General features: G+C 40.8%; 1 protein-coding gene across 2 annotated transcripts in view; it reads right to left on the bottom strand.

Annotated features, from left to right (window-relative positions):
* AGPS (alkylglycerone phosphate synthase) overlaps positions 1-25086 on the bottom strand; it is a 161280-nt gene that overhangs the window by 86053 nt on the left and 50141 nt on the right. Inside the window, exons 3-10 of one of the 2 annotated variants that reach the window (XM_018558081.1) lie at positions 20662-20752; positions 18066-18186; positions 16492-16566; positions 12411-12482; positions 10649-10728; positions 5937-6017; positions 1846-1972; positions 1567-1577 (exon numbers count right to left, since the gene is read on the bottom strand). In XM_018558081.1, the coding sequence (XP_018413583.1) occupies positions 1567-1577; positions 1846-1972; positions 5937-6017; positions 10649-10728; positions 12411-12482; positions 16492-16566; positions 18066-18186; positions 20662-20752 (658 nt within the window). Of the gene's footprint in view, positions 1-1566; positions 1578-1838; positions 1973-5936; positions 6018-10648; positions 10729-12410; positions 12483-16491; positions 16567-18065; positions 18187-20661; positions 20753-25086 lie in introns of both variants that reach the window. The other variant, XM_018558082.1, reaches the window with a different exon arrangement.

Here is a 25086-nt window from a genome sequence, read left to right as displayed (position 1 = left end):
AAAATAAACGTGTTAAATCCTTGAGAAAACTGACATGCTAGCAATAATTTAAAGGTCCAGTCCTTCCAAAAACTGTATTTTTAGTTATAAGTGGAGCATAAGTGGCTGGGTCAGCCCCTGGCTTCTTAAAGGTCTTGGATATTTCAACAGCAAGATCTGTTGTGTCTATCCACAACTCCTGTTCACCAAGAGTTTTGGAGGTTTACACTCATCTTCACCTGATGCAGCTCCGCCTGCTGCAGAGAAACTTTATAATATTAAAATAATTATGATAAAATTACAAATTCAAACAGGGGAGAGTGGAAGTCCTTCACAGCAGGTACAGACCTAGAAATTTAAGCACAGATACTGTGCCAGATAATTTTTTTTGTACAAGTCACTCTGAATTGAGAAAGCTGGTTGGATGTCCAGTGAAACATCTTCAAGAAAAATACAGCAAGTCCAGTTGCCTTGACTTATATTTTACCGATATGTGCCAGTGAAATGTTTACACTTTACAATCTCATCTCATATGTGTGTCTGTGCTTGGTTTTAGTTTAAGGAACATCTAGTGTTTTGGTTTGTGGCATCTTCCAATTCCTCAGTAATAATTGGTTATCCTGACACTTTCCCGCCCTTTTTCATTCTGACCACGACAGCACAGAAGGAGATCCATGCAGCCGTGGCCAGTTTCTGTCTCCGTTTTTCCTCTTCAGAGATACAGGATACTGTGCCGAAACAATGTTCTTGTAACACTTGTACTCAGTTTTAGGAAGTCCATTTTTCTTGTGACAGTTAAAAACTGCTCCCAATTTTCCTCATGGAAGCAAAAGCCGAGGCAACAATCACATGGACTATAGAAAATACTGAAGTTCCTTTTTAAGTGGCAAGCTGGACAAAGTTCAAAGATTGCAGCACTGGAGGACATTTATGATTATTTCTAAATACTGAAAATAAAGAGCGAACCTAATTTAGTTAATTATTTACATTTTAGAAAGAAGTTGCCTAAATAACAAAACATAATTCACATTTATATTTATTACCATGTGCCCATACCTTCTGCTATATCATGCTGATCAACAACACAGACTGAACAGATTTGTGTCAGACCTAGTCACCTGTGAAATCCAGAGGATAAGGACTGGCCACTCACAATTATCTCCATATTATAAGGCCACTATGCTTAGAAATGGATCTTCACGCCCCTTCTGGGGCAAAGCAACAAGTCTGCTTGAATCCCCATATAACCCCAGCATGTATTTGCCCCCCCCCCCCCCTTCTTCCCCCACTTAGCAATGGGAGTTGAAGAAAATGCCAGGTACTTGGGGGTATGGAGAAACATGTGGCTCACTCCATGTGATCGCACTGGCCAATCACAGGGATTTATAGCCCGGGGACTAACGGCTTACACAAGACCTTGTGGGGCCTGAACAGACCAGGAGGGGAGTCAAAGGAAGATACATATATGATGCTGGGTGGGGTGAAATTAAATTTACCCCAGGTTCTTTGCCCTGCTTGAGCATAGTACAGGTTCAATTTAAAGCAGCAGAGAACAAGGGAATATTGGTCAAACATTGCATTCATCTATAAATACACAATAAACAAATCTGAAGGGAAGCCTGAATGCAATTAGGAAAGCGTGTGTCTGACATGACTGCATTGAACTCAAACAACTTTCTGCCTACGTGGATTTTGTTATCAGCCACTCGTAATGCAGAGGTCTGCATGGAAATGGGATCTATTCCCATCAGACGTGGGAAAAAAAGAATCACAGAGGAAGGAAACTCTGTGTATTATATCCTCCAGATGATCTTACCACATTGCAAGAAACATTGCGTGAGAAAGGAAAGCAGAAGAACTACATTACCAGATCTTCAATGTTTCCATAGATGTTCTTCTTCATGCCCGATGCCCGTGTGGCTACCCAGCCCCCCAGTGTGCTGAACTCCATGGAATCTGGCTCATGGCCTGTGCAGTACCCGCTCTCCCCAAGCTGAAAGAGATCAAATAGAGATGAATTAATGAAGCTAAAGGGAATGTACACTGTTTGGATATACATTCTTTATTGTGTTCAGAACATTCAGGACTTTGTCAGGTAAAAATAATGTGCATTCAATATCTCCAAACAGCAGGTGGTTCTCTAGGCCTTTTTTCACATTTACCTGGTTAAACCATAAACAAGGCCCCCATGAGTGTGCTTCTGCTCCTTTCCTGTCCAGTCACAGGCTGGGGAAGGGAGGTGTCACTCCTGTATTCCTTAAAGACCCACCCCATCCACAATCTTATTTGCTGTGGACTAAGTGGGGAAAGGATGGAACCTCCTATGGGTTTTGTTTGAATTCATATTATTGGGAGATTTCCCCCTGCTTCCTGCCAGGACAGGAAGAGATACAAAATCTATATAGTAGGGACACAGAATTAAAAAAAATCATTTATTTTTGACCAAAAGTTAGAACTTCTGTTTGGTTATCCTTACAGTCGGTGCCCCCCTATCTCAGTGACAACTACTTCCCTCATCCTGCTGTCACAGGGTATAGGGAGGACAGGAAGTAAGGCAATGTATTTTCAGTGGGATCATGGAGAACAATGAAAACTTGACTGTATGTATGTACTCATCCAAAGTCTATCCAAAAAAATAAATAAAAAGAGTTGTGTCTGTGCACATCTCAGGTCTGTATGGATATAAATGTTAATCTGTGCATGTAGATATGTGTGTGGAGTTCAGCTTCAATTTTAACTGCACTACTGAGGAAACCCTGTTTACAGAGCTCAATAGTGGAAGCTAAGATTTTACACACAGCTAACTAAATCAAAGGAATTACTTGGACTCCAACTTCCATCTTCTTCCACCTCAGGAAGGTTTCATACATTGCTTACTTGTATCAACAAATTACATACAAACTATCACCCTGGGGAGGGTGTTAATAGCCATGTGTCTGTGTTTGCTGATGATACTAAAATTGGGAGGGTAATAAACACGGGACAGTATATTACAGGAGGACCTGAATAAAATAGGGGAGTGGGCAACGATATGGCAGATGAGGTTTAATGTGGAAAAATTTAAAGTAATGCATTTTAGGGTTAAAAATAGGCAAGCGGAATATACATTAATGGGTACTGCACTAATGAATGGAAAAAGATTTGGGGGTCATAGTAGACCACAGATTGAATAACAGTTTGCAATGCCAGGCTGCGGGAAACAAAGCTAGCAGAGTACTGTCTTGTATTAAAAAGGGAATGTACTGTAGAGACAAAGGGATAATGTTGCCACTTTATAGATCACTGGTTCGGCCTCATCTTGAGTATTCAGTTTAATTTTGGTCACAATCCACAGAAAGAATGTCCTGGAGTTGGACAGAGTCCAGATAAGGGCAACACAACTAGTTAAGGGGCTGGAAGACCTAAGCTATGAGACAAGGTTGCTAAATTTAAACATGTTCACACTAGAAGTGATATTTAGGGGGGACATGATTTTAATGTAAAAAATGTTTAGTGGAGATGGCAACATCAGCAATAAACTTTTTACTGTAAACTCCCTAACAAGGACTAGAGGCCACCACATAAAATTGGTGGACAAAAATGTAACCACAAAGTGTGTAGGGGATTAATTTTAATCAAACTAAAGTAACAGATTGTCTTCTTATTCCACTACCACCCCACACGCTTATAATCCCTTCTCCTGAGCGCCCTAGCCACACCATTCCTCCATTAGAGCCGTTGCAACTATCCAATGCTTTCACATACGAGAAAGAATATGATCTTTGTGCAGCATGCAGTGCTCAGGGTTCAGCTGACAACCGTCAGGCCTAAAATCTGTCATGTAAGGGAGGAGGTGACAATAACCCAGTGCAACTTCCGCCACCATAGGATACAGAGCATATTCAAGGTTTGGCTCCCAACAAAGCAGCAAGGGAGTGCAGGGAAGGTCAGTTTAGGATGTTGGGGCAGGCTATTTATTACAGATATTTATATAGTGCAGATAATTTACGCAGGCTAGTAAGACTCTGTTCCTCCGCCCTAAAAGGACAAACTTTGACCAACATTTTGGGTCAGTGCCTCATCTGGAATAGCTGAATATATAAATGTCTTGGCTTATTTTATTTAATTATTTTCTTTATTCACAAGATACAAAAGAAATTGATTATTGCTCGTCTCCTGACCCCATAACATGGACGGAAATAGAAAAAACTCTGCAAAAAAGATGAATACAGGAACAAAAATCCTTTAGTAGCATTGGAAGGGCTTAGATTCTCTGCTGGATCTTTACTGCTGTCTCCCCACTAAGGAGATTTACCCTTACTTCCCATCATGGTAATATCTTAATTGAGGTGTCTTCATTAGATTTTATTTTTTTTAACTTCCTGTTCCAGTAACACAACCTCATACCCTGACTCAGTGTCACAAGGACTGGAAGACTTGGGACACAGACAATAATAAATCACCCGACAGAGGTTCTACCCTTTCCCCATTTTCTCCAGAAATATAGAAACAAAAAGGTTTTTTTCCGGAGCCGACCTTCAAAAGGTGCAACTAACTAACAAGACCCAAAAAATTGCTTTTCGCCTTCATGTATTTAGAGTATGTTTGACTTTAAGCAGTCCTGCGCCAAATAATCTTTGTACAAACAACTAAAATAAATACAATTCAATATCTAGTCATAGATAACTATACAGAACCCTATAGCATAAGCTGATGACTTTTGGCAAGTAGATTATTTCTTAACAAAACAAATCAGATCATGAACAAATATATTCTCAAAGAACAAGCAAACAGCAGACTAGGTTCTAAAAAAAAATACCGCTAACTTCATGTAAATCACCCCAATAAATAAAGTCGTTAATCTCTCGTTCTCTTTCCTCTAATGTGATCTGAAGCAGCCTTTCAATAATGCGAGCAAATTGCCTACACTTAATTCTCTCAAGGACTGATGTGTTTTAATGTACAGCCATCTGGATGGGTTTCCTGTATGCAACAGCACCATCTATTAGCGATGCAGATCATGCATTCCTGTACATTAAATAGTCACTTGTTCCTCATTTTTCTATATTAGCTCAGCTTTGCCATCTGTACAGCACCTGAGTTGAAATAGATGCCCTTAAATTGCAACAAAAGCGCGCGGTCCCAGTGAAATTCTTTTCAAAGCTCAGCAGTCTTGCATTAAACGGCACAGACTCAACCATCTGTGAAGCCGGGGTTTATGGTGTACCAGGCTATCAATCAGAGGTAATCCATTTTGGTTAACCGAGAATTTCCACTCTGGTAATATGTCAATAAAAAATGTGGAAAAAATATATATATATTGTCCGGGACGGTCGTATTCGTTTACACTAGCTTTAGATAAGTACCGAAAGTGAAGTTTGTAATGGCTTTTTCATTTAGAGGGACCGGTATTAATAGTTTCAATCAGGGTGTCTGAGACGAGGAGGAAATGGAGGTTTCTGGGAAGCTAAATCTGAAACATGTTACCGTTAACAGCTTGAGCCGTATAAAGTGAATTTTAGGGAAGTTGATGAAATGTATGCGTTATATTGGCGTAACATATGTTGTTCATTGGTAGAATTTCAGTGATCAATGCTATGATATACCTGTGCTAACCTAGAGGAGGACAGAAAACAGTGACTCAACAAAACTGGAGCTCCTGTGATTCCTGAAAGAGGCTGTGTGTGGCAAGATTGTGGAGACAAGCGTTAAAAACGTATAACAAGCCGGAAACTTTTTTTTTTTGTTAGTTTAGAGTAGGGAAGAATAGGAACTCTTGTCTGTGAAAGGCAGAAATAGAAATCTGACAGGGGTTCTTGCCTTCCCCTAATATCCAAAATTAGGGGAAAAAAGTGTTTACTTCTGTCTGTGTTACTGTTGGAGAATTCCCCTCACTCACATGCTGATTTTCATTGGCAATGAGAGACTATTTTTCAGAAGAGATATACACTCAAGAACATCATCTTAAATTCGCATACCTGTCTTTCTAAATCCTGACCAGTGATACCAGTCTCCACATGAGCAGTCAGATTCTTCTCATCTATCCATAGGATTCTGCTCTGTAGGGATAAAAAACAAAAACTCATTTACAAAGTACCGCTAACATAAGACGTATAACATTCCTTTAAAACACTGCCTTGTACCTTGCTGATAGAATTTCTGGCATGCCTCCTGGATTACCATGGAACTGTAACTTTTTTTTTTTTTTTAGTGGAGGGAGATACACTGGATACCCCGATCCCAACTGATAGGAAATGTTGTTCTTAGCACAGCCAAATGGCTTCTGTTTGGAACCACTGCACAAAATTAAGCCATCCTTAAGGAACAGGGGTTACCCCAAACCAAGAAGTCTATGTGTGTTTAAGCCAGAAAGTGTGCCATACCAAAACTTTTAGCCTTATTACACATGTAAGCGCATTTTGATGCTACGATTTGGTACCAGGCGCATCTAAATGCATATGCATGTAAACGCGCAGCACTTAAAGCATCTAGAAGCATAAACACAGCATCTAGACTGACAGGTTTTCCTCTGCCTATAGAGGACAAAAAAGTGGCAAGTGTAAATGAAGCCTCAGAGCCCAAAAAGTGTTTTATTAAATCAGCTCCTGGGTGAATCAAAGCCAGAACACTGATCAAAGAATAGGTGCCGGTGTCACAGACAGAGCAACTTGCTACCTGTACCTTGCTGGACTATAGTGGAACTGTGGCTCAGATCTTTTGAAGGGGCTGGCAAAAGGTTGAAACCCCTGTCAGATTTTTATTGGTATCCATCTACCCACTGGTGAAGTTTTCTCTCACTTCTTGTCTTGGTGACCAAAGATACTGGAATAATAATTAAAGAAGTATTACACTCTCAGACCAACATTGCCCTATATGTTGAGCTCAGCGCAGTCGGTAGTGAATATATATATTTTTTTCTCTACTGTGCGTCAAACTCTTACTTTAGCTAGGCTCTCTTTGCTCTGTCCCTCACTGCAGTGCTTCCCTGAACGTCCGGTCAGGTAGCACAAAGTGTGTGACCTCTAGTCCGGTCTTCATGTTCCATAAAGTAATGCACTATCTATGGAGATTTCACAGAACAGAGCCCCTCATTCAACACCTTTGTAGGTGAAGATGGTGGCTTGGGTTGAAGAGCTTCTTGGCAGTATCTGCATATCCCTGGCTAGAAGTACGCATATCAGAGTGGCTCCAGGGGAACCTTGGATGCGGCAGGGCTACCTGAAAGGAGGGAATTAAGATCACTGAACGTCTGCTGTCTATTTGAATGGCTGGATGAAAAAAGGGCAGAGCATACAAGGAACTTCATAAAGTATGCTGATACATTATTGATTTCCCACATGTAAGGGATATCTTATGGGTCACAAACACAATTAACCCTAACCGAGTGCCGAACCCTTTAAAGGAGAACTATGGGGTCAGTGTTTTTCCCCATAGTTCTCCTTAGGGTAACGGGAGGACACAAACTAGCGTCCTCCCGTTACCCTAAGCTCAGTATACCGCGAGCTACAGCTCGCGGTATACTGAGACGCCGCAGTCGGAGCGGATCCCGGCATCGACGTCAAGATCCGCCCAGCTGCGTGAGTGACAGCTGGTTCTGCCTATCTAGAGGCAGAGCCAGCTGTACCCGCCCCCTCCCCCGTCCGTTCCGCCAGTCAGCGCTGGCAGATCGGAGCGGGGAGAGGGGAATCCAGCCCCTCCCCCTGTCACTGCAGAGAGCCGGGACAGGATTGAGAGGTGAGCGAACCCGGTATGTGTTCGCTCACCTCCCGATCTACTGAGCCGACCTGTGACAGTCTCATTGTCACAGGTCGGCTAGAACTATGAGGTGAGTGGAAATCACTCATCTCATAGTTCTCCTTTAATCTTTCCAGACAAAAAAGTATTTTACCTGAGAAAGAGAGGATTGGTCTTGCCTCCTACTCTAATGACAACCTACTCCCCAAGACACAAACAAAACTGACTGTGGTTCTATCCCTTCTTCACTTTTCTTAAAAAAAAGGTTTTGCCTGGACATTTATATATTCATATTAAAGTGTGAATTCTGTAACTTAAACATCCTATCCCTTGAGTGTTCTGATGGCTAGCACAGGTTCTCTGTACCCAAGTTCCTATCTTCAACCTATCACAGTCATTAGATAATCTAAAGACAGCTCATCATCGATCATGGAAAAATGAATGAAAGGTGCCCTAACACTACTAAACCATAAAAAGCTTAATATTGAATTTTTAAAAAAGCTAGCTATAAAGACCAATAGTATCTGTTTATACTCTGGAGTAGGAGTTTTATGAAGCAGATTAATTGCATGTGCTGAATTAGGAATGCCAGGACCTTGATGCGGCAGCCAAAATGCTCGAATATGCCTTTAAAACCTCTCTGAGCGGTTTTATATGTTTATTAGGCTTATTCTGATCTATGCCATTTCCTGCATGCATAAGAGAGATGAACTTGCCATGACCTGGCCTATAATCACCTGAGGAATAAAAAGTCAATGATCACCTGTATTCACTCTACACAGGGCTGGAAAACGTATAAAAGAATTCAGAGCTTCGTAGCACATTAAGCCACTTTGCACAACACTCCGTGCTATCAAAGTCTATAATGGGAGTTCCTTTCCATATCCAATAAACTCGTTAGCTCTCCTCCACTGTCCTTGGGTATGCTTCTGGTCTATGGAAACCCTAGCTTTCCCCTAATCTCCACAACTCAAGTTTTTCTCCTCTGGTGCATACAAATTGTTTTAGGCTGACCCATTTCCTCAATGGCAGTGAACTTAAACGATTCAGAACTTGACTTCCTTGACTCTCATGTTTTGGAGTGTACTGCAACTCTGAGATTTCCTGCTCACAGTCTTGAAAGACAAGAGACATACTGCCACTCAAACTCCCTTTGACCACCTTTGTAGTGATCAAGGGCACAGTCAGGCATACGCTTTCTCAAGGCTACTCCCTACTCATACAACCTCCCAATGGTTATGTCCCCCATTATATTTCCCAATAGGAATGGGAACTGGGCATAACAGTGATGGATGACCAAAGGGACTATATTATACACTTCACCCACAAGGCCTCAATACGTTTCAGAAAGCTGGATACAAGCAGTTACCAGCATGATATCTGGCCTCGGAAAACCTTATTTATCTTGTCAATGCTGCCAAAACTTGCATCCTGCTTCTTTGGGGGGAAAAAACAGTCCCCCCGCAATTTTGATTATGGCTGCACAAAGTCCGATGATATAAAAGACATGGAGGACCTAACCCTATTGCTTCAAAAAAGTGGAGAGCAATTTATGAAAACATGAGTTTACTGGCATAAATTCACTTTCGCCTCTGAATATTGATCTCTCTTGTCTGATTAGGTCTCCAAGGCCCACTCTTGCTTAAAAACTCGTAAACCTGGTATGAAGTGCACCATTTTCTGGGAGGTGCAGCAGTGTCCTTTCCTCCCAACTCTTGACTCCACTACCCGCTAAACAAGCCCTACACTCAAAAGCCCCCCCATCCTATCTCCCCTCCCCTACGTCTTCCATTTTCCCAAACCCTCCTTCCTCTTAATCTGCTTCCCTTTTCTTCCCTCCTAACCTAAAAAGTTACAGTGACAGCAGGCCATTGCTAGGTCTTGTCATGTAGAAATTGTACATAAACAATGAATGTCTTTCTTTGTATGGTATATGCCAGATGACTTTCTCTACCAGATGTTAGTTATTGTTTGCTGTGTGTCACTTTGATTACACCTTTAGACCTAATATAACAACATTTTAATTGTATATTTAAAAGACAACTATGGGTTAGGTGTTTTTCCTCATAGTTCTCTTAAGGGTCACGGGAGGACATATACTAGCATCCTCCCTTGACCCAAAGCTCAGTATATCGTGAGCTACAGCTTGCGGTATACTGAGACCTCCGCAGCCGGGACAGATCCTGACATAACTGTCAAGATCCACCCAGCTGTGGTATGTGTTCGCTCACTTTCCGATCTATTGAGCTGACGTGTGACAGTTTCATTGTCACACGTCGGCTCGAACTATGAGGATGAGTGATTTTCACTCACCTAATAGTTCTCCTTTAAAGCATGTCTACAGTCAATCAATAAAACTGGGAAAAATGCTGATAACAGTGTAGCACAGAAAGTAATCAGCTTGCAAGATTTCTAGCAGGACCTACAAGTATTTTTTATATCTTTATTTTTAAAATCTTAATTGTATATTTAAAAAAGACCAAAAGTGGGGAAACAAGAGAGGGTTATTGTTAGGGTTCACACTTTAATTGGTGGACAGATATGTCTCCCCCCTCCCACCAATTTTAGGAGCTACGGCAAGCCTTTGTAAAATGTATTACCTCCAAAAATTGCCCAAGGCTTTGTGAATCTTGTGAGCTCTCTGCAAATTATATTTGCACAAAAGACATCCATTTACATACAATTACTGTGTGCAAATATGCTTTCAGAACAATTAAAACTAAATTAGAACTAAAAACAGTCATTTATCAGTGAAAAATAAGAATACTGCAAATCAAGGAGACATTTGATTACATAAAAAGCATGGGCCGTCAGACAGTGTTTACCATAAAATATAGGAAGTTTTTATAAAATCAGCAAAGATGAAAAAAACACTTTAATTATCTTCTGATAAACTTACCACAATGTGTAATACATGTATTAGAAGGCAGAAGATCCAGAGTAATATTCCACTTACCATCTGTGAAGTATCTAACGAGACAATGGTTCTTTTCTCATCTTCAGGACATTCCAATGCATTAGATACACTTGTCCCACCTGCAGGACACAGCACAGAATAGGATTAAATACTATTCATTTCTTATAACAGAAGCCTTTATTATGAACAGACTGATAACCACGTTGGCAGATACTACAGGATGTATTCAGAATCAGGAACATGATGTTGACATGAAAGGACTAGGGGTCTCATAGCCGCACATGGGGATCAAAGAAGGTTCTAATACACCAGTTCAACACCTGTCACTTAATCTTTGCTGAACCTCATGGCCCTCCTATATTGCTGCACATCACAAACTAATATGAAGTCTACTTTGAAGGTAATCTTTATAAAGGTTGAAATAAGCCAACTCTATGGCAGGTGCTATAGAGCAGAAGTAAGTGAGTTCCAGCTTTCCAGCTATGGTGCAACTACGAATCCCATAATGCATTGCAACACACTGACAGCCACACGCATGACTCCCAGAGGCAAATGCATGGTGGGATTTGTAGTTTCACCACAGCTAGAGGGCCAGAGTTTGCCTACCTTTGCTTTAGAGGTTCAGAAAAGTTGCACAGGTTTGAAATCCGTCATATATATTTAATATCTCTATCCAGTAACATTTATGTGACTGAATACATTTGCATTATTCCTTTTTAATGTTTTCTGTGATCCATTTCTTTCCTCCCTCTGCATATCATTTTTTAGAACTTCCTAAATACAATTAAGGATATAAAGCCACTCAAGCCTTATTATCCCAGTTTTGCTATAAAGCCGTCATCAACACTCAGATCATCCAATCTGCGTATTTGTATCTAGATCAATGATTCAAAAAGCAGTTGTAGCCTACACATCTCTTGGTAAAGATCGCCTTTAAAAAAAAACAAATGTATCTCTACGTCAGAGGCTACAGTATTCTCTATGGCCAACTATACCTACACTGTCTACGGTACGCACTGCCCAAGATGAACACGACCTGTTAGCACCTGCAAGAGTAACCAGGCAGTGTATGAGTGATAGATGGTGGGTGGTATGGACAGGTCCGCATTACTGGCCTAATCCGTATACAGGCAGTCCCAGAGTTACATACATACGACTCCTACTTACAAACGGAGGCTATTACTGTGCAGCAGGGGTAGTTGTAATGCTACCGCGCTCGTACTGACGAGGAGTGCCCGCCTTTTTGGGTCTGGTTCGTAGTACTGTACTTACATTACAAGAAGTTGGCTCTTGTTAGACGTGCAGATGAGGGGTGCACGCCTCTTCTTCCGGGTCACCGTGAGATTTTTACTGCTGTCTGTATCCTCATTAGCAAGATTTAATCTCACTTCCTGTCCTTGAGACAACAGGAAGTGAGAGGCAATCTACGCCTAGCAAAGGAAATTCACACCTGTAAGATTTATCATGGGGGAAAAGGTGTCTCCACTGAAGCTTCATCACTTATCCTTGTTTCCATCACAACCCACAATTTTCAAAATCCAATTGTTACAGGGTCAGAAAGTGAGATGGTATTATTCTGAACAGGGGCACACACAGCAAAATAAACTTTACAGGGGGTTTACCCTTCCCTATGCTATCCAAACAAAATGAATTTGGCTGGCGTTACACATAAAAAAATGTACCTGTTCCAACTTACATCCAAGTTCAACTTAAGAACAAACCTACAGAGCCTATCTTGTTTGTAACCCGGGGACTGCCTGTACTAAGGGGAAAAAAATGTATGCCAACACAGCAAACTTACCTCCAAATGGAATAATGCAGACATTATGTTTGCAGGCCAGGTCCACAATTCGAACTACGTCTTCATGACATTCTACAATAGTAAAAAATAAAAAAAAGAGTAATACTACATTAAACATTTGATTTAATCCCCAAATTACGGAATTGGTTATTTTGAAAGGCGTGCTTGTGGGTTTTAAAGGAGAACTCATTTTAAGATGAACCCTTGCAGTGGGGCTACCCCTGCACTAGATGGGAGGATGCAGAGGGACATGCATTGGATGTGAGGAAGCCGAGGGACATTCCACAGCCAGAGTGGAGGGAAGTGGAGAGGTGAGGACTCACCGCCGCAGGATAAAGGATCAGGTAAGTGTGTAATCTTTATTCCGGCCCCTAGAAAAAAACAAGCACTTAAGCCTTGCAGTGTGGGGGTAGCCTGGCTGTGGACTTGTATTAGACTTGATGACATCACGGGTCCTTAGACCGCCGGAGCCTTGGGAAGAAGAGGCTGGAGGGACCAGTCTAGCAGCTAGGCAGGACTGTGAATCAGGTGAATATCTTTTTTTTTTAATCTCCTAGACCAAAACAAGCACTTAAACCCATGCAGTGGTTAATTTTTTTAATGCAAATTTATTCTCCACAGTTCCCGTAGCTGGGGGCGAAGCAGAGGAGTGTCCTCTGCCTACCGACTCTGTGCTAAAACGTATCCCTCTTTCGCATTTTAGAAAGCTGGCCCATATAAAACTGTTGGAGCACAGATGAGGGAAAAAAAACATAACTAAGATGCATCAGAAAGCTCATTCAACAGGGCAATGAGTAATATCCCAAAGCAACCAATCAGAGTGCTCCTTTGATTTTAGTGACATGAAATATGTTGGCTTATAAAGTCTACTAAACTTTGCACATTACCACTCCTTCAATGCCTCATTATTAAATTGGGCCTGCATTACCAGGTACATTACAAAACAAAAACATATTTCTGAGCCTAGCACTTCTTGTTCTGGTTTATGAAAATCATGTGCCATAAATTAGGAAGACTTTGGCACAAAATGAAATACCTTGTAGGGGTTCTCCACTTTAACTGCACAACTGAAAGCAATTTCAAACCAGTCTGTGCCCCCTATTGGTCTCCCATCCTAATTTTCCTGGGATCACAGCTTTTATTGTAACAGGTATTCTGTTTTACATTAAAGGGATCTTTCACTTTCAGTTAACATAATGAAAAACCCTTTCGATAGAGGAATATTATTCTGCATTGGGCGTCTCCCTTCATGGCTACAGAATTTGTATTTGAGATTTTTTGGCTGAAAAAAAATATTCTAAAACTCCAAAACAAAGACTCTTCTTTCAAGAGAAACTGCCATTTCTCGGTGAAGTAGTAAACTCTCAAACCTTTTCTCAATAAGGGCCTGTCACACCATCTAGAGTATGTTCAGCCCCTGGAACGCACCCCAGCCAGCTCACTTTTGTGGGTGGCGGGAGGGGGTATGGCGGTGCATTGAACTCAATGACACTGCAGCCACGCCTCCTGTTTGCGGTGCAATTGTCGGCACACGAACACGTGGCACATTAGTGCTTGCGTTCCTGTCCAGTGTGATCTGCAAAAAATGCTGCAAACACTATTTTTTGCAGGTCGCACTGGACTGGAACGCAGGCACTAATGTGCCACACGTTCGGGTGCCAGCTGCGGTGCCATTGAGTTCAATGGCACCGCAAAACAAAGTGAGCCGGCCGGGTTGCGTTCTGGAGGCCGACCCGACTCCTGATGGTGTGACAGGACCCTCATACATCCGGATCAAACAAATATACATTGCCCAGCAAAGTATTTCTACATTTTTGCCCAAGCACCTGTTTGGGAAGATCATCAACTTCCCAAACAGCTCCAACTCTATCAGCTCAGCTTCCCTGAACTTCCTGTTGAGTACGATTACCAGGGACAGAGCAGTCTCCAGCAGCCGTCCATCAACTACCAGGGAGGAGTGTTGAACAGGTCTTGCCTTGCTGTGTCTGTGTGTTTGTGGAGACACGGCTTACTGGCACACACGAGGGTGGCTCCATAGGACCCTGCAAGGGAAAGGAGCCACCCTAAAGACAGGATATCAGGGCCAGTGCTAAGGGAGCCAGCTGAAAAAGCAGCATCCATTGTAACTGGTTTAATCAGCCTTAGAAATAGCTTTAAAACATTAATTTCTGACTTAAATATCACTTTTAGGATTGCTGACTTTTCTCGAAGAATATGGTAAATCCCTTTTCCTGATACACCTTTAAAAAAAAGAAGGTCAAACAATTCATAAGAAAAAGTTGCTTTCAATCACGGCAGTTTTGCCAAGCTCAGAGGAAACCCTCTCCGAACATAGGATAGATCTACCTTTCTATGTCAAGCTGTGTATGCAGAAATCCAATACAATTCTGTTCTAGGGAGGCTGGAATCAAATTCCAGACAGCCACTATGCACGGTACTTCACAACCTCCCTGCAAGGGCTTCATTTGGATTTAAGGAATTAGTCGTTTCAAGCGTAATTACATAAAACAGCAATACAATTAGAACAGCTAATATTTAACCATCTTTGTTCTGTTTAATTAATGTACAATGACTAATTTGGCTATTCTGAGTGGGCCTTGAGCTATTTGCTAAGTTAACCTACATGCAATTAAATAGCAATAGTGATAATGGCGTGTTTAATAATATTTAACCATTACTGTTGTGGAGCCTGAAATATCTACACTGTTAATTGCCACTCTGAGTCCCAATCCTGCCTAATTGGCACTGCCTAATCACAAGAGAAGCGTGGCTGGCAAACAGTCCATTCCACATGGGCAGTGGAAGCACCTTGTATACAGTAAAATGCAACTTTTCAAAGGGGGTAACTGGACATTAAACGTATGAAACCAAGTGCACCTAGGTCACCCGGCTATACAACTAAAAGGCACCTAAATAAAACCGGCTTTCATCTAAACGAAACAAAAAAAAAATGTGGTCTTCGTTGCATAAACTTGCAAATATATGTGGCAGTCTCTCAGTACATACACATTGCACTAAGGCCCACTCACACATATTAGTGGTGACCTGCATTTTACCGCACTGTATCAACACAGGTGACCACTAGAACACAAAGAAAACAACTGATTTCTATGTGCCTTTTTTGCACCACAATGATGGGCAGTGAACTGTGCTGAGGAAAAATGCATTCTCTCGCAGATGTCTGTGAAGGTTCTCATTCATCCAGGTCATGGCATATCTGCAAAAAATAAGTCAAGGCAACTGGACTTGCTGTATTTTTCTTGAAGACGATTCACTGGTCATCCAACCAGCTTTCTCAATTCAGAATGGCTTGTACAAAAATTCTCTGGGAATAAATATGGTGAATGTCGCTCCAATCCACATAATCTGTTAGTTGCAACTTGGTGCTGATTGCATTTGCATAATTGGAGTTTAGGAGGTGTTAAAACAGCATTGTATTCTCTCACGGGTGCCACCGCATGTCGCCATATGGGAGCACAGCACGCTGCTGTGTGGGGACCTGAATTAAATTTTCATATTATACACTACCAATAAAGTTTATTTTAAAAAAATTAAACAGTGACAGCTATTAGCAGATCTCATTTCTGTGACAAAAGAGCAGGAAAAACCCAAGCAGCTTGTCAATTTGTAACTGGCAAGAAATGTTTTTGTTGGAGGTGCAATTCACAGAAACTGCAGGTTTACCTGCCGCCCACCCCTGATAGCAAGCACAGAGGTCTTCAATAAAAGCTGCTCCTAGCATTATGATAAAAACAGAGGTCTCGGTTGTATGCATTTCCAGATATGTGGAGCCTACATATCACAAGCAAGCTGCCTCTAAAGTGAGGTTCCTGTTCTAATCTACAGCAGTGCCAATGTTGGGACATGTATAGCAATGAAAAGGTGCAGACCTTTCCCTCCATAAGATATAAGAGGTCAACACACAATCTACCCAAATCATAAACATTAGTGTGTCATTTTAAATGTTTGAATGGATTACAGTCTCACAAAGCAGCCATCTGATACAGTTTTCCAACATAAGAAAGAGGTCAATGAGCAGGTCCCTACTGAGGTGACCAGAAATGAAGTGCCGCATACTTACGTGGCCACACAGCGATGTCTGGAATTCTTTTAAACATTCCTTCCCTGAGTGTAAACATTTCATGGAGGCAATGACCTACAGATGAAGACATTTATATACATAGATTAGAATATAAAAGTAATCATTCTAGACTATTACCACCCAGCCCTCTAACGGAAAAGGCTTTAAATCGACAATGTGTAGTATGGAGGACAGACATTTAATTTTCATATTAAAGATCTTTCCTGATATATTGTCACTTAGTGGATCAATACAAGTCTCATCTTTGCTTTCTTAAGCTGGCCTTACATGGCTTGGCAAACCTTGATTGGAAAATCAAAGGAGACGGGTGGGAAAAAGTCAGATGAACATGACTGCAGTCAATTATCTGTAGTCATTGTTCGGATATTCTGACAGCTGCAGATGTTGGATGTCAGAATGCCATAGCTGGCAGTGGAAAGTTGTCCATCCACTCTGGTTAGTGCGGATGGGGGAATAAAATGACTTCTCTTATTCAGCCTGTGTATTTTTATGTGTATGGCCAGCTTTACAGACTCAATTCACCCAAAAGGCATATATACTTGTTTAGAGTGGAGTAGCCTTATCAAGCTTATCTTTGCGATCTGACCTTTAAATGAGAGGTCATTTAGAGCCTCGAGTCACAATGGATAATTATGTCCATTAAATTACGTAAAAGAAGATTGTAATCTGTAGAGGAAGCAAGAAGGTTTGCAGAAACTGGAAACTATGGTCAGGAAATTGTTACTGGCTACAGACACCATACAAAGTGTCTGTCTATATGATGTACAGCTTTGCACATTGCATGCAGGAGTAGTAATATGTGATAAAGGATGCCATGTTGGTACCATGTTGTAGTTTGAGATAAAGTAATAACACAATGCATGGTATCATGTTGTATATGTGATTTGCAATGTGTCGCCATTCCATTCTTCACTGCACCCCAATGCACATACACAGTAATAACAAATTCACTTGTTTTATGGCACACCACATGGTACAGATTTGAATGCTCTGTGCAATTTCTTGCACAACTGAGAGGCATTGATGGTGCTTTTAAAATAAATGGTCAGTCTTATTGCAACACGCAAAGGTGTGCGTTACCATGTGCATGTTATGGTGTTAGTAAACCCTCACAATGACGGTCTGACTTAATGCAATGCACCTTAATGTAAAAAAACAAATCCATTAAAGAGGAACTCCAAAACTTCCAACATTTCCCGCTTTCTCTGTTGCATCTTCAAAACAGGATGTAAAGAGAAATCTCTCCAGAGGGAGAGAGATAGCAAAAAAGGGAAGTGGACAGATCTAAACTTTCCCTGCGCTATTTAGTCTGTTACACCTCCTCCCAATGTGTTTTCCTGCTTAGTGGTAGGCATGTAGTCTGAGCCAGATTCAGTTAACATTATACCTATTACAATATGTAAGTTCATTGTTTAAAAACAACAACTTACCACATGTAAAACACTAGAATGCCCCTTAAATAAATTAATTATTATAAGCGCTCAATTTGAAGGAAGGCACCAATTAAAAATGACATGACAAACATGATTTACAACACATAGAAATGCTCTTACCATGAGCTCGGAATACCCGATCCTCAACATCATGAGAAAATGGAATGCCGATGGCTTTAATATCCTGCATAAATCCTTCATTTAAAATGGCTGGTGGGGCATCACTTACATTTAAAGATGCCTAATGAAGAAACATAGATAATTGCAAGACATGTATTACTGCAACTACATTCAAAAACTAGGAAAGTTTGATGGAGAGTTGCCCACCCAGGTTTCTTATACAAAAATGTTTGTGAACCCCTTGGCATTTTCTGCCCGACTACTAAAATGTGATCCGATGTCAAGAAAATAGACAGCCAACTGCTCCAAGCTCGCTACCATGGTGGACTACAATCTCATGTTTAGTTTACTTATTTCTATTGCAGTCCATCACAGGAGCGAACTTGGAGCAGTGGCTACTTTACAACACACACAGGGGCCATGGGGAACAAAAGTAGCCATCCTCCAGAAAGGAAGGACAGCGTCAGCGCCAATACAGAGATGATTTTAGGATCTACAGCCGAATGATACACAAATAAGATACATTTTAGGTTTTTGAATGCATTTTGAAGATTTAACTCCCGAGTACTCATTTACAGGGGAAAAACATTATATACAATGGCTCAACATCACACCCCAAACAAATTAATACAACATAAGTAATGTTACTTTCCCTATAAACCTGTAGTAGATTGCTTTCTCCATGGCTACAGGTACTCCATAGTGAACACCTGAAAGAAATATCTTAGTAATATGGGAGGTTTTCCAGAACCAAATCAATACTCCTCTAATGGCCTATTACTCACATTTATACTACACCAGGAAAAGCTCGTTCAACAAAGCCTAGTTGAGATATATGATTGTATTAGAAAGTTAGTGAAGCAGAACGCATTGAAATATCAATGTCCTTATATATAAAGAATTTGAAACATTATAAAAGGCAAAATTGTCTATTGGTAAATTAGAATACTTTGCTCAAATGAAGTAAGAATGATGGCTACATAATACTTGAAATTAACCAGAACTGTGCTGCTTTTCAGAGGTTTCAGATATCTTTCCCCTGTCAAATACCAAATGGTTTTATAGGGCAACTACTAGCTGGAACTGCAACCTTCTGCTGGCCGTAACAATTATTTAGGCTGATACCAATGAGATTTCTGTACCCCCCCCCCCTACTGTGCTCCTTCACACACTGTGGCCCCATCCCATTCCCAGCTATTTCAAATGTCCAACAGATACAAAAAGTCAGGAATTTATTAAAACTAGGAATGCACCGAAATTTTGGCTGCCGAAACATATCGGACGAAAATTGCACTTTTGGCAAAATTCTGAAAGAGCCATCTTTCGGCAGAAATTGCAGTGCATCCCTAGTTTCTCTCCTCCCTGCTATGCGCTGCTGTGTCCCCTGACACAGCACAGCATCCAGCAGGCAGGAGAGAAACTGTCAGAGGAGGCCGATCGGTGTGGGAAGGAGAGTGCTGTGAACACCGGGAATGCCACAGGAGGCCGGGCTCTCCTCCCGCGCCACCCCGCTCAGCCTCCTCTGACCAACCAGAATGCAGAGCGGTAGTGTGGGTGCGGAGACAGCCATGCACTGTCACAGGAGCCAGAGGCCGCAATGAGGGGGAGGAGTCCGCTGTCAAAATAGACCATGCTCTCCTCCGCCCACCACCGGCTCAGCTGTGACAGTGAGTCAGGATGGAAAGTGGTACAAGCAGTCAGCGATCAGCTGATCTCTGACTGCTTGTAAATAACTGGACGTAGTATGAGTTATGTACCAGTTACGAATGAATAGACAGTGATCTACATCACTTCCTGTTCATTCATAATTGTGTACATAGTAACTCATACTATATCCACAATGTATGAATGAACAGGAACACTCAGTACAGTATAGAGGATTCCTGTTCATTCAGTGCTGGGGCTGCAGAAAAAGAGATTATAGACTCTGTGTCCTCTCTTTTTCTATTTTAAAAAAGGGAAATATCAGGGGTCTGTTTAGACCTCTGAGATTTCACCAAAGCCCCCAATAGTAAAGTTAAAAAATAAATAAAAAAATAAAAAAAAGTAAAAGTTTACAAAAAATTAAATATTTTAGAATATTTAAAATGGTTAGAAAAAAAAAATATTTTTGGTTTCGGCCTGACTTCTTTTATTTTCAGTTTCAAAATTTTCACTTCGGTGCACCTCTAATTAAAATTGGAGCAGCCAGAATCTGAAGCAGCTGCCCATGGCAACCAATTAGCATCTTTTTCATTTTCAAAGCTTTCAATCTGAAGAGAGAAGCTGATCGGTTACTATAGGCAACTGCTCCAGATTCTGTCCGCTCCAGTTTTGATAAATTACTCTTCATGGTAAACATTAAGGTCAATAGGCTAAACCAAAAATATGTACTAGTGTATGGCTAGCTTTGTCAGCATTTAGCACTGACAGGCTGAAGGTTGACAACTCAGAGGATTGGCAGAATAACAGACCTCAGTCTTGTCAGAATCTTGAGGCATGAAAAGCATTTCAACAAAGGGCATTGAAATTAAACACCTCAAAAACTACACAAACCATTGCTAGCAAACATTTATGCATTTGTGGTTTATAACACATACGCCCCTTATGTACTTACTCTGGAGGTAGTTTTGTGATTCAAACTAGCACCAAATGTCTTTTCCATCCATTCTCGCAAAGTCGGGAGCACCATACCACTCAGTTTATACCTGAAAATGAGCCACGTATTAGTTCAATTAGGAAGTCTGTACCAAATTCTTAAACTGGACTAGCTACATTTAGACCTAAACCACATTGCTATTTTTAACACAAAATGTACATCTGGTGCTTATGATAAAACAAAATATGTACAGTCCAATAAATGTCCCTTTAACCTTTTCACTGCCAGAGCTATTTTTATCTTTTTCTTAATTTTTTGCACTCATGTTGAAATGCACATTTTAGGTCTGAAGATTACTTAAAACTAGTATCAGTATCGGTGCCGATGCCGAGTATTTGGGCGAGTACTCGTACTCGCCCAAATGCTCCGATGCCTAGCCAGATACTTACGGTATCAGGAAGCTGGGCAGCATGTAAGGGTGCCCACACACCTTACGATAATCGTACGATAATCGCGGGAAATCCCGCGATCGTACGATTATCGTAAGGTGTGTGGAAGCCATGCGACCTCTACTACTGTAAGATTGCACGACTTTTAACTTACGAACATGTTCGAAAACCCGCCGAGCATCGTACGATGTTCGGCGGGTGTGTAGCATGTTCGTAAGATAAAAACCGGACGGGCCGGTGTGCCGTTCGGCATTGCGGTCATCGGAACCCCGCCCCTCAGGGGGCGCGGCTTGCGATCATCGCAAGTACGATCTGCCTGTCCAAGATAGGCAGATCGTACGTTTTTTTAATTACCTTACAACCATCGCAAGACAAAAGTCTTGCGATGGCTGTAAGGTGTGTGCCCAGCATTAGAAAGCTTGCTCCATGCTTTCTCGTCACCTAGCGACGAGAAGCATGGGGACGGCTTCCCTGCTGACCGGGAAGCTGGGTAGCGAGTCTTTGGACGCCGCCCAGCTTCCCAGATAATCAGGAAGCCAGGTGGTGAGTCATTACACACAGACTGGCTTCCTTAGGCCCCGCTCCCACTGCGCGATATGCAAATCGCGCGTTTGTCGCGCGATTTGCATATTGCGCGACATCGCAAGATTTGCAGCGCGATGTCGCGTTCAAGCTTGCATTGAGCAAGCTTGAATCGTGGCTAAATCCGCTCCAAAAAGGGTCCTGCTGTAGCGACACACAACCTGCGACAGCAGGACCCTTTGCCCCATTGGATTGCATTGGAGCGCGATATCGCGCGGGAATTTGCCGCGATATCGCGGGAATTACCGCGCGATAAATCGATCAATGTGAACGGGGTCTTAATGGGACTTCCAGTATCGGTATCGGTGAATAAGGGAAAAACAAAAAGTATCGGTACTCGATACTGGAATACCGGTATTGGTGCATCCCTACTAATAACTACAAAATGTTATATATTTTCTGAAAATGAAGACACTGCAGGAGAAAGGGGTGGTTGCAATTTTTCATGTCACACAATATTATTGCAACTGTTTATCAAGCCCATATTTTGAGTACAAAATACACTCAAATTATTAAATTTTTTTTATATCAGATCATTTTTATTCATTTTAGTACACAAAAACACAAATAACCTCATCTTTTATATTTTACCAAAAAAATGGGTAAGTTGAACAGATCGATAGCAGAGGCTTTACTAAATATTTGTGAGGTGTTTTTTCTTTTGCTTAACTTTACTGCTATCACAAGGGGGTGACAAGTGATATAGCATAATGTGATATCAAATGTCTTTAGCTATGTGCTAGCACAAGGCAAGAAAGCCAACACAAGAAAAAAATTGCTAATAGTACACCAAAAAATTAGGGCTGGGGAAATTAACGATTAATTCCTTGAATAATCGTTAAACTTTTTGATCGATTAAAATTCTTTTGATCGAAAATGAAAAGACTCACCTCTTCGCCGGCTTCCGGGAGTCCCGTGGGAGGTCCGGTGACGTCACGGAAATCGACGTTACCGGACTCCTCCATTTAAGCTAATACTTATGTTTAAATCACCCTTAGGGCTTTGCTGTTTTACTATACTATGTAAATAAATTTGTAATCCAGCACGTTATTATTCTGAGTTGCCCCACTCAAGCGGCGGCCATATTGAGTGGGGCACGTCAGATTAATAACGTGCTGGATTAGTGTGATCCTAGTTCATTTTATTACTTCATTGATGTGCTGTATGTGTATAGGCCAATGTAGTTGGATCTGTATGTGCGTTATAATTAATTGAAATTAACCGATTAAAAAAAAATTAGATTAATCGAACACGAAAAATTTTAATCATTACCAGCCCTACAAAAAATGTAAACGGACTCCTGGCTGCTACAGCTTGTTATATATCTCGGGTGCTCCAACAGAGAGACCCCCTGCATAATTCTTTATTCTGCTCCTGTTTTTATGGGAGATTGGGTTGTTTCCTCTACATTCGCAATTTTCCATAATATATATAAAAAAAAATCTCAACAGGATAAAATCGAAATGGTCAAGAGGGTTAAGCTCCTTGGCATCTGCCAGAAATGGAGATATCTCTTTTGGGAAGACTGACCTTTTAAGACATGGCAGGGAACTGAAAACTGCCCCCTCCCTGATTTGGGTTTTATTTTCTCCTTAATTTGCTAATTTTTGTAAATAGTTAAAAAGGTACCTGAATTAAGTTTTAAGCTTTAACTCCCAAGTTTAGTTTCACTTTAAGAATCATTTATGAACAATAGAGTTTCGGAAAATGCTCGTGTAGTTCAACTGCACAAGCAAAATGCTTTAATTTCCCTATCCTAAGGTCAAAAGCCAAATGGTTGCTGCAATCGACAAATCTACTGTCCACGCTCCAGCTTTTTATATGATATATTCATACTGTACATATGTATATATAAAAGGTGCATGGATTGTTAAACAAAATCTACAATAAATGTGTAATTAAGCAAATTGCGGTTTGTCATATAGTACATAAAACAGCTGCAGATCGAATTCTAAAAATATGATGATCGTTATTCTCCAAACACTAAGTTGTTTGCTTCTTGTGGGATATTAGTGAGGTTCTCTGCAATTTTAAACTAAAGAATTTAACCCACGCATGTAAAGTAAATATCGGATGCAGCTGGGGGGCTGTTCTGTTGCTGTAGAGCTAAAATTGGCTGGCCATAAAGAGTTTCCCTGTCTAACAGCCAGGTTGTGTCCCATCATGATGACTCAGGTTAGGGATTCATTGGCGCACACTCATTAGGGCACTCAGCGGGGCATTCAGCTGAGCACCAATTTATAGTGAACACATCTTGCAGCCTTCTTAACCACTCCGTACCAGGAAAGTTCTCAAAGGCCAACTTTAGCATATTCCGTCTTGTGGAATGGTTAAAATTTATTTTACGAGAGGAATTTATCAAACGTTAGGGCAGTTGCCCATGGCAACCAATCAGCTTCTCTCTTCAGTTAAGATTTGAAAATGAAAGAGAAGCCGACTGGTCGCCATGAACAACTGCTCCGCATTTTGTCTGTTCCAGTCTTAATAAATTCCCCTTTGTGTGTCCATGACAAGGAGATTTTTGTCACATTAGTGTATGTATCCACACAGAGGAAAATTCCTTTTCTTCCTGATGCCCATCACCTATATAGAGGGTGAAGTAAGATCTCCCTATCAGGAGGTGAAAAAAATCCAGAAGGATCCTAAAACGTCCTCAATCTACATCAAGTTGATTTGTTTTTATTTTATTGCTGCCCCTGGGGAGGAGAAATGAAGGAGAAAGCTTCTTGATTGAAAAAAAAAAAAAAAGTTTTGACTGGAGTTGCAATAATGAAATGCATAACAACAAAAAAACAAAAAGGAAATCCCCCAGTAGCTGTTAAAAATGTAAATAATAATGTAAAAAAACATGGGGGTAGGGGTTTGTGTATTAAGAAACCCAACATATTTTTTCTCAGTGTACAGGAGATTATTTTTCCTATGTATACAAAAGAGGGATAGGGGGCTGAACATCTATATATGCATATACATGAAGCTCTTGGGTCTCCTATTGTAAATATTCAATACAATTAGTTTTACCCTCCATAAGGAGATCTCATCATAGGAGCAAAAAAACAAATCTAAGTAAATAAATGTAAAAAAAATGTAATTACCAAAATGTATTTACTTATATTTGATATGTTTTTTTTTGCTCTTTGATGAGATCTCCTTATGGAGGGTAAAACTAATTGTATTGAAGATTATTGTTCCTACCTCAATGAAAGATTACAGAAAACTTTTTAAAGAGTTTAATTGAAAGTGGGTTCGTCACCGGGCCAAACCTTTTATTCCACAGCTGTCAAATAATAATGTTGACTGTAATTTCTTACAGACACCTAGCCACTAGATAAAACTTATATAAAGAAATGGGATAAAAGTGTTTATGATATATGGCCAAGAAAGGCTCTAAAATGTTAAAATCCCTTAAAAATAA

The sequence above is a fragment of the Nanorana parkeri genome, unplaced genomic scaffold, assembly GCF_000935625.1.
Source record: "Nanorana parkeri isolate BGI_ZX_2015 unplaced genomic scaffold, ASM93562v1 scaffold319, whole genome shotgun sequence".
NCBI lineage: Eukaryota > Metazoa > Chordata > Amphibia > Anura > Dicroglossidae > Nanorana > Nanorana parkeri.
The sequence above is the reverse complement of the archived record's forward strand: the minus strand, read 5'-3'. Positions and strand labels throughout refer to the sequence as shown.